Here is an 18,560-nt window from a genome sequence, read left to right on the forward strand (position 1 = left end):
TTCTCTCTGTAGGACCAGCAAGCACTTATTTCTGTGTCTGGTGGGATGATGGGTGATTTTAAGCTTCTGTATTCTTTTTGTGTTTTCCAGATTTCACCACTGAGACTTTATTACTCCATCATGATGAAAGAGGTTATTAAAGAAAATATTACTTAAGGCCATATAACTGCATAACAGACTAAGGGTTACCTGAAAATTGAACCCTTATTGTAGAAAGCATGTATAAAATTTATCAGCTCATGGTCCTATCTGAGCAAGTATAATTTATCAATATCACTGAATTTTTTTTAGCTTATTTATGCCCTTGCTGGAGGCCCTGGGTCATAGTTCTGGGTGTCATCTTTTAGTTTACAACAATGTTCGTCATACTAGATGCGTGATTTTTACTCTCGAAGTATTTGAGATATTAGAGTGCCATTATTCATGTAATAGTTGTTGTTGTTTTTTTTTAATGAACCTACATTCTAAACTAAAATTCACTTACTTTAAAGGAAACTTGGTCTCCCTTTAAATGGAAAACCAGTATTACTTGCCATGAATACTTGTTTTCGTTGAATTTATGAGGGCCCAGTCAGATGCTGTTGGCTGGCAAAGGCTTTGAGCCTCAGTCATGCTCTCCTTTTTGTTACATTGGAAGGCGAGCAAGCATTAGAGCGGTGTACAGTGTGGATCAGCGCCACCCTTTGCTATAATCAGAAAGACGGGAAGGGGAGCAGAGCCCCCCCAACCTCCTGAGTTCCACCCCTTCCCCAGGGGATTTTTATCTGATTTTGTGTATAACCTCGCCCGAGAGCAGTGGAGAGGAAAGGTCTGGGTACCAGGAGCTTGCATTTCAAAGGTGCCAGCTCCCTGTCAGGTGGGTGCTTCTGATATGACTCTGATCCACCCAGCCGATGGCCATGACCCCCACACCGACTTTGTCTTCTTTCCGGCAGGAGACCGCTGTCCAAAGGTCCTGTGAAGATGTCCACTCCAGACCCACCCCTGGGCGGAACTCCTCGGCCAGGCCCTTCCCCAGGCCCAGGCCCCTCCCCAGGAGCCATGTTGGGTCCTAGCCCTGGTCCCTCCCCTGGCTCTGCCCACAGCATGATGGGGCCCAGTCCGGGCCCTCCTTCAGCAGGACACCCTATCCCAAGCCAGGGGCCTGGAGGGTACCCTCAGGACAACATGCACCAGATGCACAAGGTAGGGCGCCCTGGGCCCCTGCCCTGACTGGCCGGGTTCACTTGGTCAGAGGCGGGCGGGTGAGCCGGCAGTCGTCCTTCCACCCTAGCCCCTCGCTCTCGCCGGGGCCCTGCTCTGGCTGTCCTCTGGCCTTTCATCCTCCGATCTCCTCGGTGGTCATCCTCTGCTGGTTGGCATTATCTTATGCATCTGCTTGACCCCTAAATAGCTGTCAGGACCCGTCTTGGACCTAGGCCGTTTGGTCATGTTGGCAGTTCATTCAGCATGGTGTTTTCAGAGACATTGAAATCTTAGGCAGTGCTTTGCTCTGCCACCTCCTCCTGTCCCCCTTGCTGATCCTGCCTTGTCATTACCTGTTTGTAGCCAATGGAATCCATGCATGAGAAGGGCATGTCGGATGACCCTCGCTACAGCCAGATGAAGGGCATGGGGATGCGGACTGGGGGCCACGCAGGGATGGGGCCTCCTCCGAGCCCCATGGACCAGCACTCCCAAGGTAGTGTTTTGTTTCCCTTATTTCCTTGTGTTTGTCACCCCCCAGGGGTCCTAAGGTCATTTTCCTGTTTGGGTCCCCCAGGTAGACAGAGCACAGGACAGTGGGCAGCGCTGCCTTGGAGGGCTGTTGAGCTCGGGCTCTGCTGGTGCTCTGTTCGTGCTGTCTGTCTCAGAGCAGCCCCAGGAGAGCAAATACTGATGGGAGTGAGCTGTGTTGAGTGCTGACTGTGAAATGGCAGCTGGGCAGGGCGGGCTCTTCCGGCTAGTGGTTCTGGTGCCACTCAAGAGTGTATTAGAAATGCAGATTCCTGGGCTGTGCTCCAAACCAGTGGAGTTGGAATTTTGGGAGTGAGGCCCAGGCTGTGCTTTACTAAGTGCTCCAAATGGCTTTTTCAGATGTTTGAGAAGTGATGGAGCAGTTGACTTTTTGTCACTAGGGCAGGAAGCTCAGGGGCTCCCCCAGGTAGCAGAACTGGGGGCAGTGGGCCCGGCCAGGGCAAGGGCCAAGAGGCCAGACCCAGAGAAAGCCTAGATCTGTGTAACCTCTCAGTATTAACTATCAGCAACTTACTGAAAGGTGGGTCAAACAGAGCCAGGCACACTAGCTGTTGGCATGTGCCCTCTGGGTGCCTCGTGTTTAAAGCACAAGAATGAAGAAATTTGACCATCCCATGTTTCAGGGTAGGTGCCAGTATAAACCTGTTGGGAACATTACCCTCTTTGCCTTAAAAATCACTGGATGTGTACTGCCAAGCGACCGTTCGAATCCGCATTTCCCGCAGGTTACCCCTCACCACTGGGTGGCTCTGAGCATGCTTCTAGTCCAGTTCCAGCCAGTGGCCCGTCCTCAGGCCCACAGATGTCGTCCGGGCCAGGAGGGGCGCCGCTGGATGGTGCTGACCCCCAGGCTTTGGGACAGCAGAACCGGGGCCCAACACCGTTTAACCAGAACCAACTGCACCAGCTCAGAGCTCAGATCATGGCCTATAAGATGCTCGCCAGGGGGCAGCCCCTGCCCGACCACCTGCAGATGGCGGTGCAGGGTAAGCGGCCGATGCCCGGGATGCAGCAGCAGGTGCCAACACTACCTCCGCCCTCTGTGTCTGCAACAGGACCCGGCCCTGGCCCTGGGCCTGGGCCTGGGCCTGGCCCGGGACCAGCACCTCCAAATTACAGCAGGCCCCACGGTAAGGCCCACCGTCGCCAGCCCTTGGGGGAGGGAGGGGCTTCTCAGCACACCGACCAGGTGGGGCAGGCAGTGTCAGGCAGACCTAGGCTCTGCTGCCCACAGGCTTGCCTGTGGGGCCGGCACAGCTCCTGGTAACTCAGGGCGCTCAGGCAGACAGGCAAAGCTCCTGTCAGGGCAGATGTTCTTTCTCCAGCACCCTGTCTCCCCCTCGATGCTCACACAGAGGGGCCTGTTGTTGGGTGTTTTCCCTGGAGACAGGGCTGCCCACTGGGGTGGGTGCAGGGTGAACACAGGACGCATTTTATCCTGTTGTTTGTTTCTCTTTGTGTGCAGGTATGGGAGGGCCCAACATGCCCCCCCCAGGACCCTCAGGTGTGCCCCCCGGGATGCCAGGCCAACCCCCTGGAGGGCCTCCCAAGCCCTGGCCTGAAGGTGAGTTCCCTCTGTCTTGGTGCCGTGTCTGTGGCCTGACTCCCGTCCCGAGCTTACACCTTGCAGAACGCGGAGATGTGCCTGACCAGAGAGAGAGGGCCGAAGACAAGGCTTCGCTTCTTCCGAGGGTCTTCATTTTGTCTTCCCTGTCCCTGATTACTTTCTAAAGGCTTGGGTTGGTTCCACTCCATGATTCCTGCCCACCCTTGTCCTGTGGGTCACAGAGACCCTGGGGTCTCTTTAAACCGATAACAAGAAGAGAAGGATGTGAATGAACAAGTCCACTGTGCCTTCGGTGCGAGGCCACGGGGAAACACGGCTGCAGACATGACCCTTCAGAACTTGGTGCCTCCAAGCCTGGAGGTCACAGCTGACCCCCTTCCTTCCTGGAATGCCCCCTCAACACCATGGGAGGCCAGCAGGACGACAGGGCAGCTCAGGGTTCTGTTTCCTCCCTGTGTGCAGCTTCTCTTCCTTCTGTCAAATGTAGCGTCAGCAAGTATTCGAGGGTCACTTCTCTGGGGTGGAAGCAGTAGACAAGGTGGACTCGTTTCCTATCCCCTTAGGGCCTGAGGTTCGGTGATGGACATGGATGAGCTAATCACTTAAATCAGATTTTGTCTGTACGTTGGTAGATGGAAGTCAGGAAAATGCTGCCCAGAAAGGCCAGACTCAGGGTGGGCACTTTGGTCAGTATAGGGCTTCAGGGGAGGGCACACAGGCTGACATCTGGAAGAGGCTTGAACCGTGAGCAGGGGAAAGGAGACCCCTGAGTGCGAAGCTGCTTGCCACGCCATTTCAGTGAGAGGTGGGGAGATGGGGGAGGCGTGGCCTGCACAGTTTGTCTGTACCCAGGGCAGTGAGCACCAAGCAGGCTCTTTATTTCCACTTGGAATCAGTCTGGAGCTAAACACTGTGCCCCTGCCACTTGACTCTCTCCAGGACCCATGGCAAATGCTGCTGCCCCCACGAGCACACCTCAGAAGCTGATCCCCCCTCAGCCCACAGGCCGTCCCTCACCCGCGCCCCCTGCTGTCCCGCCTGCCGCCTCTCCTGTGATGCCGCCCCAGACGCAGTCGCCGGGTCAGCCGGCCCAGCCTGCACCCATGGTACCGCTGCACCAGAAGCAGAGCCGCATCACCCCCATCCAGAAACCCCGGGGCCTGGACCCTGTGGAGATTCTGCAGGAGCGGGAGTACAGGTAAGGGCGCTGCTGTACTTTAGGCCACCCCCAGCTGAGGCAGCCCAGACCCACGCTGGTGTGGTTCACAGTTCCACAGGCCAGCAGAGTGTGCCACCGGAAATCACCCTCCGCCTTGTCTCCAGGCTTCCAGTTCCCTGGTTTCTGTGTATCCTTCCTGAAAAATTCTGTGCATATACAAGTTGACAGGTACAGGCAGCCCGGTTGTCTCCAAATGGTTCATGACGTAGTCACTGTTCCTCGCGTAGTAACATGTTGTAGAGGTCATCCCCTGTATGTCCAAAAAGAGGTTTTGTTTTTCTGATGCACATAATTCTGCCTGCTAAAGATGCTGTCATTTATTCAGCCAGTCCCTTGGCTGAGTGGACTTTAGGTTATTTCTAATCTGGCATTAAAGACAATGCCATAGAAAAAACACTTGCATATTTGTTTCTCATTTCACACATATGCACATGTGTCAGAATACATCCCTGAAAGTGGCATTGCTTGTGTACAGGGGACATACACAGGAGAATTTCGTTGATTCTGCAAAACTGCCCTCCGCAGGGATCATTCAGATATGTGTTGGAATGAAAGTACCTGTTTCTCCTCGCCAACACTGTATTCAACTTTTGGTTCATCAACCCCTCCCACTACAAACAAACAAAAGTCCTACAAGCTCTGCAGTGAATCCTTCTCACATGTCACTAGTTGCTGGTTACATTGCCAAGGCCTCTTGGATGCCAGGTGCTGTGTGGGGTGCTGGCACACAGTAAGTCTGCGACATTTCGTCCCCCACTGCTGGGGGCGCCTGAGATTCACCCCCTGAGCAGCTTGCACTTCCCATTTCCTCGCTGCATTTACAACTTGTTCGGGGCAGTCCTCCCTCGGTGACTACGCTTCATGAGAGGAGACTGTGCTTCAGTCACTGTATGTCCCTGGACGCATCAGTAACTCTTTGCCCGATGACCATCTCTAGAGCGCGCCCCAGCTATGGCCTGTCTTGGAGCGCCAGCCCGTGTGGCCAGCCTGAAGATGGCCTGTCCAGGTGTCTTCACGTTGCCCTGCTCTTCCCTGGTCCCGTGCACCCATTGTCCAGCAGCTCACTGGGCCACAGACACTGCAGCCCCTTGACTCTTGCTTGCCCTCCCCCATCCCCCTTTGTGTAGGTGGTGCATGACCCCCGAACATGTCGTCTCAGCCCCCCTGCCCAGCATGTCCCTGCCACTGTTAACTGCCCCCTGGTCTACACCGCTTCCCTGGGCCCTCCCTGCTCTCACACTTGGCGGTGCATTCTGTCTCCACATAGCAGATGAAGTCTCTTTTTACAGTTTACTTAGAGCAGATGCATTCTGCAGGTTAAAACCTGCCATTGGTTTCCATTTATACATTCAGTGAACTTCTTCCTGTTCAGCCCATGCCCCGTGCTCTGTCCTTACCTACCCACCTGCTCTTCTTTTTCCAATTTCTGTTTATTTAACAAGTTAGGCTTATTTCTGCCTAAGGGCCTTCCCATAGGCGGATCATGACTCCTTGTGCTCACTCAGGCCTCGTTGCTGAGGCCACCTCCTCAGGGAGGCCCTGCCTACCTCCTCACCTCCGGCTCCCTTCTCAAAGTGCTTGCCAGTCTCTGGAGTTATCATAGATGTTTTCTTCTTTTTTTCCTTTTTTTTCTTTTAATGGTGGTTATGGGGTGGGTGGGTGGTGGTGGTGGTGGTATATAGATGTTTTACTTTCTAACTCCTTTATGGCCTGTCTTCCTGATAAGGCTGTGGGCACACAGAAGGTACTCACTGAATACGAGTGAAAGGCTGAGTGAGGGGATTATCCCATCCGAACTTCAGACCCAGCCTGCAGAGTTGCTGTGAGGGGTCCCCAGTGTATTGATGAGGCACTGCGGCTCCCGGGCTAAGTAGATTCCCAGGGCTGGGAGGGAGAGCCCGGCCCTCGCTGCCGCAGCGCCCTAAGTCAGCTGGACCCTGTCCGGGTTCCTGTTTGCCGTAGCTCTGAGCGCTCCGGGGCTGCCGTCCTCTGTGTTTTGTGGCTGGCGTCCATTTTTGAGCCATCTCCTGCCTCATGACCTGCTTCATGACCTGCATCTTCCTCTCTCAACGGATGGATTCTTCTGAGGCTCCAATATAAAGAAAGGGCGTAGGTGGGCTCCTTTGCAGTTCTCTCACTGCCTCCCCCTTTTTCTGTTTTTGCACCCCAGGCTGCAGGCTCGCATCGCTCACCGAATTCAGGAACTTGAAAACCTACCCGGGTCGCTGGCCGGGGATTTGCGAACCAAAGCAACCATTGAGCTCAAGGCCCTCAGGCTGCTGAACTTCCAGAGGCAGGTGGGTACAAGCCCAGACCTGGAGCTTGAGGAAAAGGGCCCTTTCTGCTAACGCTGATGCCTGGATTCAAACAGCTGCTTGCTGGGCAGTTATTAAATGTTCCTCAAACACTGCAAGTAGCAGTGCCCATCCACACTTGTTAGCTCACTGACCCCCCTTTCCTCTCCAGGGCCTGCACAGTGGCGATGCATTGGGTATTCTTGGTATGAATAAGCATGGATCTTCCCTGAGGCGGCAGTTACCAACTTAAAGCAGGAAACTTAAATGGGTCTATATCTGAGGGTGCTGTGCTTTTGAGTTAGCCCTAAGAAATATTTTGTGTGCGGCTGAGAGGAGGTAGAGCTAGAGACCCCACAGAAAGTAAGAGGACCTACTGGGGTGTCCAGAAGCAGCTGTCTCCTGGCCTGTGTTTGCCCCACCCTCGTGCAGTTATCCGACTTCCTGCACACACACTTATTTGTGTTTATGGCGTTTAGCAAGGGCCCTTCTGGAGGCAGTAGCCTTCTGCCTAGCTTGCATGGTGTACTTGTTCATTTTGTGTGGACATGACCAAGATGTGCCTGTTTCTCTTTCTTCCTGAAGCTGCGGCAGGAAGTGGTGGTGTGTATGAGGAGGGACACAGCCCTCGAGACGGCCCTCAATGCCAAGGCCTACAAGCGCAGCAAGCGGCAGTCCCTGCGCGAGGCGCGCATCACTGAGAAGCTGGAGAAGCAGCAGAAGATTGAGCAGGAGCGCAAGCGCAGGCAGAAGCACCAGGTGCGCCCCCAGCCACTGTGCAGCTTGCACATTGTTGAGTCTTGTTTAGTGCCTAAACACGCTGTTTCTCTTTTCTGTTTATGATGAAGAGTATTCTGGGTGCTAAGAATATAACATTATTAGACAAAACTGAGTGGTAGGGGAAGATGGGCCACAATCCGAAGGGCATGTAACATGTTGGGAGGTGATAAAAGCAGCCTTAGAGAGTGATGGGGAGCCCTTGACACAGGATAGTTGGGGAAGTGTTTTCTGAAGAGGTGAGATCTGAGCAGAGACCTGAGGGAGGGAGCCCCATGGATATGAGGGCAGAGCTTTCCCGATGGACAGAGGGGTGCACATGCCCTGGGGCTGATACGTGCTGTGTGTTCTGTAAAAAGCAAGGATCCCTGTGGGGCAAGGGAGAGGGTGAGAGGAGGTGGGGTAGGGAGGGGATGGTCAGAACATGCAGGGCCTTGTGAGCTTGTGAGGGGACAAACTGAACTCTTGCTCTGGGTGGGGCGGGAGCCACAGAGGGCAGAGCAGAGGGGGGACTGATCTAGGTTAGGTTTGTACAAGATCAGTCAAGGAGACCGAATCTCTATTCAAGTAGGATTTGGGATGATTCTGTTTATTGTTCACTCATGTTTTCTAAAGTTTTCCTTAAGTCAGTGTTTATTACTGGCGTAGTTTAAAATAACAGAGTAAGTCAATACTCAGTGTGGACCACTGTTAACGTTTTGGTATATATGTCATGCCAGCTTTCTTCTGCATGCATATAGTAACCAAACACGGGGATAGGCATTCTTCTTCTTGAATTTCTGGCCAATCTCTGCTATTACTGTAAAAAAAAAAAAAAAAAAATCCTAGCAGTGGAATAAGTCGGTGGGAGGGTGGGAGCATTTTGAAGCGGTTAATGTTCATGCCAGCGTGTCCAGCAAGGCACACTGCCTGTCTGCTGTGTACAGAGGAGGGTCTTCCCCGCTGCAGTCCCCAGCACTGAGTGTTGTCCTCTCACAGAGAACACGGAACCTCATAGGCAAACAGTTACCATGTTGTTTGATTACGTTGTCTTGGTTTTAAACAAGCTGCATTCGAAGTTTTCTCTCTCTCAGGAAAGCGTTATAGTGACTCCTGTCGAGTAGTCAGTCTTGTCTTGTCTGTCCCTGTAGGAATACCTCAACAGCATTCTTCAGCATGCCAAGGATTTCAAAGAGTATCACCGATCGGTCACAGGCAAAATTCAGAAACTCACGAAGGCAGTGGCCACGTACCATGCCAACACAGAAAGGGAACAGAAGAAGGAAAATGAAAGAATCGAGAAGGAGAGGATGCGGAGGCTCATGGTAAAATGCTGCATTTGTGGCTGCGTATCCCTGTGTGTGCACTGGGTGTTACAGTGACCGGGGAGTCTATCACCTCACGTTACACTGAGGCATTTTGCTGCTCAGAGTTAGAGGGGGAACAAAGAGAAAGAAAGGGCTTGAGTTTGAGGGTCTGAAAGAACTGGCCTCATACTTTGCCTGATCACACCAGCCATTAGAGTGACTGCATGATGTCACCCAGTTCGGTGGCTGCGCCTGGGTCCTCCAGAAAATGAAGGCGGCAGCCTCTCCTGGCTGTGAGCCACCGGCAGTGTGGGCCGGATTCCTCACCCCGTCCTTTGTTTCTGATCACTTATTCCCAGGTGATTCTCTGTTTGGGCAGATATTGACAGGTGTTGCTGTGTGTACAAGAGCTACAGTATTAAAGAGAGGGACACAGCCCCTGCCGTCACGGGCTTTGTGCTAGCCCCAGGGGAGAGAGATGCCCAAGCGAGACAGATTGTTTTGGGTGACTGAAAGTGCACTACAGAGAATGAAGCAGGATGAGGATGTGATTGACAGGGTGGCACCGGAAGGGCGGGCACCATCCACGGTTTCGGAAATCTGGAGGAAGTGCCTCCTAGGGATAGAGGAACCAAGGCCAAGGGCCCGAGGTGGGGAAAAGCCAATTGCAAGGTACAGCAAGTAGCCCCTGGAACAGATTGGTTGGGGGGCGGGGGGGGCATGAAGTCAGAGTCCCAAGGTCAGGTCACACGGGGCCTTGCAGGCCACAGGGAGGGCTTTGATTTTACTTCTGAAGATGAGGGGGAATCACAGAAACTATAAGCTAGGGGGTGATGTGATCTGATTTATTCTTAGAAAGCCATGAGGGGCTTGTGGCAGAGGTCTGTGGGGAGAGCTTTTGCATGGACTAGTTAGAGGAAAGGGTTTGGATTTGGGGCATGTTTGTGAACAGAGGAGACAGAACTTGACATTGGACTTTATAACAGCTCTGGGAAGGACCGTGTCTGTTAAGCTGGTCCGTGCAGGGCCTGTCTCTGGGTGAGTTGGGGAGATACTGAAGGGGGTGGCAATAGTTATGTGAAAGGCCTGTATATAGCACAACACTGACTGTGACTAAGAGCTGCCTAAATGCGGGTCTGGTTGCTAGTTAACAATAACTCCTACCCTGGCTGGTGTGGGTCAGTGGATTGAGCACCAGCCTATGAACCCAAGGGTTGCCAATTCAGTTCCCAGTCAAGGTACACGCCTGGGTTGCTGGCCAGGTTTCCCAGTAGGGGGCGTGTGAGAAGCAACCACACATCGATGTTTCCCTCTCTCCCTCCTTTCCCCTGTCTAAATATAAAATAAAATCTTCAATAAACAAACAGTAACACCCGGTGGACTTCTCAACTCCGGTTTGCCCGTCCTGGGGCTAATGGACAAGCGTGTCTCGCACAAGCAAACACCGTAACCACACTCTTGCAGGCGGAAGATGAGGAAGGGTATCGCAAGCTCATTGACCAGAAGAAGGACAAGCGCTTGGCCTACCTCTTGCAGCAGACGGATGAGTACGTGGCTAACCTCACGGAGTTGGTGCGGCAACACAAGGCCGCCCAGGTTGCCAAGGAGAAAAAGAAGAAGAAGAAAAAGAAGGTAGGCTGGGGACTGGAGTGGCTGTCTTGGCGTGTGTTACCTCAGCCTCCCCCGTCAAGGAGTGACTGTGTCTCTCTTCACTTGCAGAAGGCAGAAAATGCGGAAGGACAGACGCCTGCAATAGGACCTGATGGCGAGGTAAGGAACCTCAGGGATTTCTTTTTGTGGAAATGTCAACCCAGCCCCGGAGCTTAGATCTGTTTCATTCTTTATTACTTTTTTTTCCTTTTTAAACTGTAAAACTATATACGATGGTGGTAAGAATTCATATATGTCCCCTGCCACCATCCCAGCCCTTCCCTGATCCCACTACCCAGAGGAAACATTGTTAAATATTCGGTGTTCTCTTCCAGACCTTTTTCTCTGCGTGTGCCACATTATTTATTTTTCAATTTTTACTTTAACGTAGTTCTAGACTCGCACGTGGTCTAAGAACAGTAAATAGAATTTATGTGTACTCTTTGCCCACGTTCCCTGTTTTCACATGTCATTATTTTTTCCTAAATCATTTGAACATCAGATGCAGACAAGGTGGCCCTTTTCCTCCACGTTTCAGTGTGTGTTTCTTAAAAACACAGTCATTGTCTTTTGTAACTAACTGTACAATGGTCAAAACCTGGAAATGAACATGCAATACTGTGATCGAATCCACAGCCCTTATGAAGGTTTCTCCAGCTGTCTTGCTAGTGTCCTTCACAGCAACAGAAAACCCCGGTTCACATGTTGCACTCAGTGGTAGTCTCTTTTGTCTTTGATCTCGAACAGCTCCTTGCTTTTTCTTCGCCTTTTATGACCTTGGCGTTTTTGGAGAGGAGCGTAGGCCAGATGTCTCCTATAGTGGCCTTCAATTTGGGTTTGACTGATGTTTCCCTGTGATTAGATTCAGGTTATGTGTTTTGGCAGGAAGACCCTGAAGCAGTGCTGTACCCTTCTTGATGCATCACATTGGGAATGTGTGGCACAGATTTGTTCCATTAGGGGTGCTATTGACCTTGATTCTTGATCCCTTAGTGTTGGCCAAGGCATCCCCGCTGTCAAGTTACTGTTTTTCCTTTTGTAATTAAATACCATGTGGGGAGACCCTTGAGACTATGTACACATATTGTAATTCCAAATACTTTCCCCCAGTGGTTTCAGCATTCACTATTTCTGCTTGTATTAGTTTTTGTTTCAGTGGTTATGAAATGGTGATATTTTCCCCCCCTGCATCATTCCTTCTCTCTCTCTTTTTTTTTTTTAGTTGGCTTCTGTAGGAAGGAAAGGCTTTTTCTTCTTTCCTATTTGGTCCATGAGACATAGTTTGCCAACCCATGGTGTCAGCTCATGGATTCTTATTTAGCGTAAGGGGTTTACATAATCCTTCATTATCAATATTTATTTTCATGCTCAAATTGTTTCAGTTTGGGCCAGTAAGATCCCCTTCAAATTGATTTCTTCGTCCTTTTGATGTGTCTCCATTGTTCCTGGGGGCTTCCTGGCTTCTTTGTACACCAGAATGGTCAGGGCTATCTTCCGCTTTTCTTGCCTGAGCCTGGAGTCAACCATTTCTCCAAGGAACCCTGGTTTCTTTTCTCGAAGAGGAGTATTTTGCAGTTAAAATCTAGGAGTGCTCGTTGCTCCTGGGTGTCACTGCCTCTAGGCCCTCTCAGCAAACAGATGTAGGAAGTAGGTGTATGTGTGCATACACACGTGCATTGCCATTTATATATACGTATAGTGAAAACCTAGAGGTCACACTGATGCCACGAGTTCTAATCCAATACCATAGGGTATTTCAATCCTCTCTTTCCACATTGAAACAAAAACCTGGCTCCCATTAGCCATACGTTTCCCTATTTGCTCAACCCTAGAATAGCAGGATGTATGTTCAGAACTGCTAATGCATCCCCCTCTGTAAAAGGAGCTTCTTAGCTACAAGTCAGTATGTGTTTGGAGATCTTCATCCCAAGTGTGTTCTCCAAATACTGTGTACAGAAGTTACTTGAATTAGTTCTCCATTTGTGCCTGTTGGTGTGATTTCCCCCACCCTGTTGGTTTTATTTATTTACTCATTGTTGATTTATTTAGGTTGTGAAACACTGGCTTGTTCCAAAAGTTGTAACTATACAAAGTGGACCACTCAGAGAGGGATTGCTCTTGCCACACATGCATCTTCCACAACATTCCTGCCCACCTCCTGATAGCAACCATTCTGATGCAATACATACCTTTGGGAGAAAGATGTATAACAGTGAGATGTGTAAATAAGAAGCATTGTGTTTACTGCCTCCCCAGATCCCTTCTCATCCCACTTCCCAGAGGGAAATCATGAGCAACTGTTGGAGTGTTTGCTCCTGGCCTTTTCGATACGTGAGCCACTGGATGGTTTTCTTTTTCTTACCTATCATTGTAGCTCAGGCTGTCTCCCCATGTTAGCTCATGGACACTTACCCTATTCTTTCCAATGTTACTGAAATGTAATACTTCTCACAGAAAAAAATTGGATGGTTACATGAAAAGTAGAAGCCCAGGCATGCATTTTGATTCCTAGTTGACATCTTCTCTATACTTCCTGAAATCTTTATGCTTATATCCTCTTTGTTTTATTTTGGGACTATTTGGGTCAATCTAGACATTAGCTAGTCTTTTCCCACTTAGCCAAAAATTTTGTGCCACTTTCCATATCAAGTCATTCGTTCCATTTTCATTTTATTGGATTGACATGTTAGAATCTACTTCATCATTCAGACTGATAGCTCTTTAGGTTACTTCCCATTTATAGCTGTTATGTTACAAAGATCCTGCACTGAGCAGTTCCTTACCTTCTCCCCAACTGATGGTGATTTCTGTTGTTCCTTTTTTCCTATTGCACAAGTTGCTGTAATGGGCCTCCTTACCTTTTGATGCTCTCTTAGTCAGCTTGGAACGTCATAACAAAACACCATAGCACCACAGCGTGGGTGGCTGAAATAATAAACACTTATGTTCTCCCAGGTCTGGAGGCTGGAAATCCAAGATCAGGGTGCAGCAAGGTTGGTTCCTCATAAGGGCTCTCTTCCTGGCCTCTTTTGTAATGGGAGTTTTTATAAAACTCTAGAGCAGTTGAATCAGAATTATTCGGGTGGGTCATTGCAGCATCCGCATCATTAAATGCTCCCAAGGAGCACTCAGAGTGAAAGTCTCCAGCTGGGGGTTCATGCATCAAGGGTTGGTTTACCACTCCCCCCTCCTCCACGATGGTGGGCCACTTTGAGGGTGAGGTTGCAACATGCACAAAGACTAATCTCTCCCTACTGTATGGATGTTGTTGTGGTGAGTGCAGCGCGTTGAAGGGAGAGGAGGAAGATAGAAGTTCCTAGAAGATTCTTTTAATAAAATTTAATTGAGTAAATTTGAAGATCTAATTGGTTTTATTTGACGATTCATGAACTGGGTGGCAGCTCATCCAGCAAACAGACTGGTTATGCAAGATGGAAGGCTTTTATAGACAAGAGGATGGATCAAAAGAGTCAGGAGAAAAATGAAGATTTATTGGAATAAAGTAAGAGTTTAGGTGATGATGGCTTCTCATTGGTTGAGCTGGGTTTTAATTGGTGAGGCTTGTTGCTGCACAAGAGGAAAACCTTTCTCTTGCTGGGGTAGTAAAGTGGATGCACCTTCTGTTTGGAAGTGCAAGGTAGCTCTTTCTGTTGGGGTCTGTAATTGACTTCCTGCTGGGGTAATTGGCTTAGAGGGGTAAAGCATGAGAGCTCCCTCTATAGGCCTTCGCAACTCCAATTTTAGTTCAGTTTAATTGGATCCAATTTAGTTGATCCATTTTTTTTGTTTATTAATTTTTCCAATGTAAAGAAACTAAGAAATTCATCCTTATTTTGAAGTCTTTCTCCAGGAAATTTGATGGAGGAACTGTTGACCCAAAGTTGACATCTCAAAATGAGAATTCAAAGAATTTCACATTTGTTGCTAAGAGGAAGTTAGTTTTATTTTTCAAATATTCCAGTTGGTGATTTAACAAAAAAGAATGAGGACCCTTGGTGAAGTAACAAGTACAGTATAAATGAGAAAAAATCAAGGGCCAAAAGAATGTGAATAGTACAGTCATTTGTGTAAAAATGAGGAGAAGCCAGTTCTTGTTTCTTATGCATGGACTTGATCTGGAAGGATGCCTGAGAAACTGACACCGTGGGCATCGGTGAAGAGAGAAACTGTCAGGCTCCAGGGCAGGAGAAGGGGAGAATCCACACTCCGTACTCTTGAATTTTGAACTGTGTGAATATATTACTCGTTTGAAAATGAAAACAAGTATGTCAGTTCCCTCAAAGAAATTCTTGTCATCAATGGGATCTATTTTTTCCTGAATTATCAATGTACAGGTAACCCATTTTCACAACCACTGGCCATGGTTGTGCGCCATTTTGGGGGCATGGAGTTGGGAGGGCGCGTCCCCAGTTGGCCGTGGTTAGTGAACATCGGAGGTATGGGCACCATAGAACCAAAAGGCACACATGTGGCTCTTTTTCAGCCTCTGGACGAGACCAGCCAAATGAGCGACCTGCCTGTGAAGGTGATCCATGTGGAGAGCGGGAAGATCCTCACAGGCACGGATGCCCCCAAAGCGGGGCAGCTGGAGGCCTGGCTTGAGATGAACCCGGGGTGAGTCGGGCCTTGAGTTCCAGATGCAGCCAGGATCCTGAGTCAGCCTCGTTCCACGGGGCTGGCTGGCAGCTGGGGGTGACTGCTTTCATTTGGAAAAAGCCAGTTTGCTGGGGTAAGTGAATCATGCTGGTTTGGGGGAAACTTATATTAAAACACAATATTTTTCCTAGGTATGAAGTTGCTCCAAGATCTGATAGTGAAGAAAGTGGCTCAGAAGAAGAGGAAGAGGTAAGAAAGAGTCCATTTCCTCCTGTCAAGGCCCTTGGCACTCTGTAGCGGTGCCCTCTGTCCCTTGTGCATCAGTCGCCCCTGCATACTGTGACCCTCTCCCACTCTGCCTGGGCATCATGTGGGACGAGAGGTGGGCAGAGGGCAGCCAAGGCCCCAGTTCTGATGGGAAGTTGGTGCTTTGGAGGGGTGCTATCCAATACAGACGCCTGTAGCTGCACGTGACTTTTAATTTTAAATTAGATAAGTGGAATTTAAAACTTGGGAAGGATAACTCGGAGGGAGCTAGGGATGAGCTTCTGAAGGCAGCGTCTGTTTCACACCCGGAGCATCCCTCAGCTCGGGGGGCGTCTTAAAAGGCTTTTGAATGCCTTGAGAAGCTTTGCCACCTCCATACGTTTTTTAAAAAAGGAAGTTTTAGTGGGCATTTTCTTCATTACTATTAAGATTGAACATTTTTGGAGGGTGTTACTGATCATTTAGGTTTCTTCTGTGAATGGTTTGCTTCATTTGCTTATCTCTCACCAGCTGAGTATTTTTAAACTGAATTTTTAAGCACTCTTTGGTATTTATCCTGCCTGAAATCAGCATACTGTTCACCTAAGTATATCTTTTTTCTTGTCCTGTTTTTGCTCCCTTCACTTTCCCTCCTACCACCTTGGCCCCCTGGAATGCATTTGGTCCGGGATGCGGGGTGGAACTCTAACCCCCTCACCCCAGCAGTACTGAGTAGATTGGCGTACTGTAAAAGCCGTCCCCTCTTACTGACTTGGGATATTTTTAAAAAATGCTATATTTAGTTTTTATATCCACTGGCATCCTTTTAGGGCTACCTGTTCAGTTTCTTTTAATATTCTAATGGTTCTTAGGCCAGTATAATATTTTGTTGTAAATTTTTAACAGCTTTATGGAGGTATAATTTACATACCATAAAATGTACCCATAGTGAGTGTACAGTTCAGTAATTTTTACTGTGTCTACAGAGTCCTGCAATTTTTGCCGCACACCAGCTTTACAATGTCTCCATCCCCCCAAAATGCTCCTTCCTGTTTATTTTTAGTTTGTTCCTGCTTCCGCCTCAAGCCCTGGGAGACCACTAATGTGCTTTCCATCTCTGTCAATTTGCCTTTTCTGAATACTTCATATAAAGGGAGTCATACAACATGTAGTATTTTGTGTCTGGCTCTTTTCACTTAGCAGGTTCATCCATGTTCTGTGTACCAAGAGGTCTTTTTTTTTTGAAATCCTGAGTCGTATTTCATGGTATACATATACCATAGTTGTTTACCCTCTTACCAGTTAGGCATTTGTGTTTCCATTTTTGGCTATTACATGTAATGTTGCTGTGAACATTTCTGTACATGTGTATGTGTGGACATACATTTTCATTTCTCTTGGGTAGATACCTAGGAGTGGCATTGCTGGGTCATGTGGTAAATTTATGTTTATCTTTTTAAGAAACTGCCAAACTGTTTTCTAAAGTGGTTATACCATTTAATGGGATCCAGTTTCTTCATATCTTTATCAACACTTGATGTATCTGTCTTTTTTATTATAGTCATCTTAGTGGGTATGTAGTGGTATCTCATTGTGGTTTTAATTCATATTTTCCTATTAACTAATGATGTTGAACATTTTTTCTTAGGCTTAGGCACCATTCATATGTCTTTGGTGAAAGTCTTCAGATCTTTTGCACATTTTTAGTTAGGTTGTGTGTCATCTCATTATTGAGTTGTAAGAATTCTTTATATATTCTTGATAGATGTCCCTGATCAGATATATAACTTCTAGATATCTTCTAGTTGGCTTGCCTTTTTGTCTCAGTGGTGTCTTTTGAAGTGCAAAAAAATTTAATTTAGGTAAAATCCAGTTTATTGATTTTTCTTTCATGAATTGTGCTTTTGGAATTGTATCTAAGAACTCGTTAAAGTTACAAAGATTTTTTTCCTCCATTGTTTTCTTCTAGAAGTTTTATAATTTAAGCTCTTACACTTAGGGTCATAGTTGAGTAGATTTCCACAAGGTAAAGGTCCAAGTTTATTTTTCTGCATATGGATACTCACTTTACACTTGATGAAAAGACTATTCTTTCTCCCATCAAAATGCCTTGGCACCTTTATGGGAAATCAGTTGCCCATAAATGTAAGGGTTTGTTTCTTGCTCTAAGTTTTATTGTTGATATTTATGTGTGTTTTATCTACTACCAGTCTTTCTTGATTATTGTAACTTATAATAAGTTTTGAAACCAGGGTGTTATTCCTCTAACTGTATTGCTTCTATTCTAGATTCTTATGTTCCTGTATCAATTTTAGGGTCAGCTCATTAATTGCTATAAAAATGATTGGCCCCGGCTAGTATGGTTCAGTGGACTGAGTGCTGGCCTGTGAACCGAAGGGTTGCTAGTTCAGTTCCCTGTTGGGGCACATGCCTGGGCTGCAGGCCAGATCCCCAGTAGGGGGCACACGAGAGGCAACCACACATTGATGTTTCTCTCCCTCTCCCTTCCTTCCATGCTCTCTAAAACTGAATAAAATAAAATAAAATAAAATAAAAAGATTTCTGGGATTTTTATTGGGTTTGAGTTGAATCTATTTATCATTTTGGGAAGAATCATATCTTTAAAATATTTAGTCTTCCAATCCATGAACATGGGATGACTCTCCATTTATTTTGATTCTAGATTTCTTTAATTTCTCTTAGCAGTGTTTTGTAGTTGTTTTTTTTTAAAGATTTTATTTATTTATTTTTAGAGAGAGGGGAAGGGAAAGAGAAAGAGGGGGAGAGAAACATCAATATGTGGGTAGCTGCTTCTCATGCACCCCCTTCCACTGAGGACTGGCCTGCAACCCACCGTGTTCCCTGACTGGGAATCGAACTGGCGAGCCTTTGGTTCACAGGCTGGCATTCAATCCACTGAGCTATGCCAGCCAGGGCTGTTGTATAGTTTTCAGAGTACAATTTTTACACTGTTTCTGTTGAATTTATTCCTTTTTTTTTTTTTTTAAGATTTTGTTTATTTTTAGAGAGATGGGAAGGGAGGGAGAAAGAGGGAGAGAAACATCAATATGCAAGAGATACATCAATCAGTTGCCTCTCAACTGGGGACCCAACCCTCAACCCAGGCATGTGCACTGATTGGGAATCAAACCAGCAACCTTCCAGTGTGCACGCCAACACTCAGTCCA

At 48.0% G+C, this 18,560-nt stretch overlaps 1 protein-coding gene across 5 annotated transcripts in view; it reads left to right on the top strand.

Annotated features, from left to right (window-relative positions):
- SMARCA4 (SWI/SNF related, matrix associated, actin dependent regulator of chromatin, subfamily a, member 4) overlaps positions 1-18,560 on the top strand; it is an 80,525-nt gene that overhangs the window by 12,423 nt on the left and 49,542 nt on the right. For 4 of the 5 annotated variants that reach the window (XM_054562167.1, XM_054562169.1, XM_054562170.1 and 1 more), the window contains exons 2-13: positions 936-1,185; positions 1,549-1,681; positions 2,463-2,867; positions 3,203-3,301; positions 4,244-4,502; positions 6,694-6,820; positions 7,403-7,576; positions 8,725-8,898; positions 10,345-10,512; positions 10,600-10,650; positions 15,014-15,144; positions 15,318-15,375. In XM_054562167.1, the coding sequence (XP_054418142.1) occupies positions 964-1,185; positions 1,549-1,681; positions 2,463-2,867; positions 3,203-3,301; positions 4,244-4,502; positions 6,694-6,820; positions 7,403-7,576; positions 8,725-8,898; positions 10,345-10,512; positions 10,600-10,650; positions 15,014-15,144; positions 15,318-15,375 (2,001 nt within the window). In that variant the 5' untranslated portion in view covers positions 936-963. Of the gene's footprint in view, positions 1-604; positions 857-935; positions 1,186-1,548; positions 1,682-2,462; positions 2,868-3,202; positions 3,302-4,243; positions 4,503-6,693; positions 6,821-7,402; positions 7,577-8,724; positions 8,899-10,344; positions 10,513-10,599; positions 10,651-15,013; positions 15,145-15,317; positions 15,376-18,560 lie in introns of those variants that run through there. The other variant, XM_054562168.1, reaches the window with a different exon arrangement.

This window comes from Pteronotus mesoamericanus, unplaced genomic scaffold (assembly GCF_021234165.1).
Source record: "Pteronotus mesoamericanus isolate MK-2021 breed Mesoamerican mustached bat unplaced genomic scaffold, CSHL_Meso_final scaffold_636, whole genome shotgun sequence".
Lineage (NCBI taxonomy): Eukaryota > Metazoa > Chordata > Mammalia > Chiroptera > Mormoopidae > Pteronotus > Pteronotus mesoamericanus.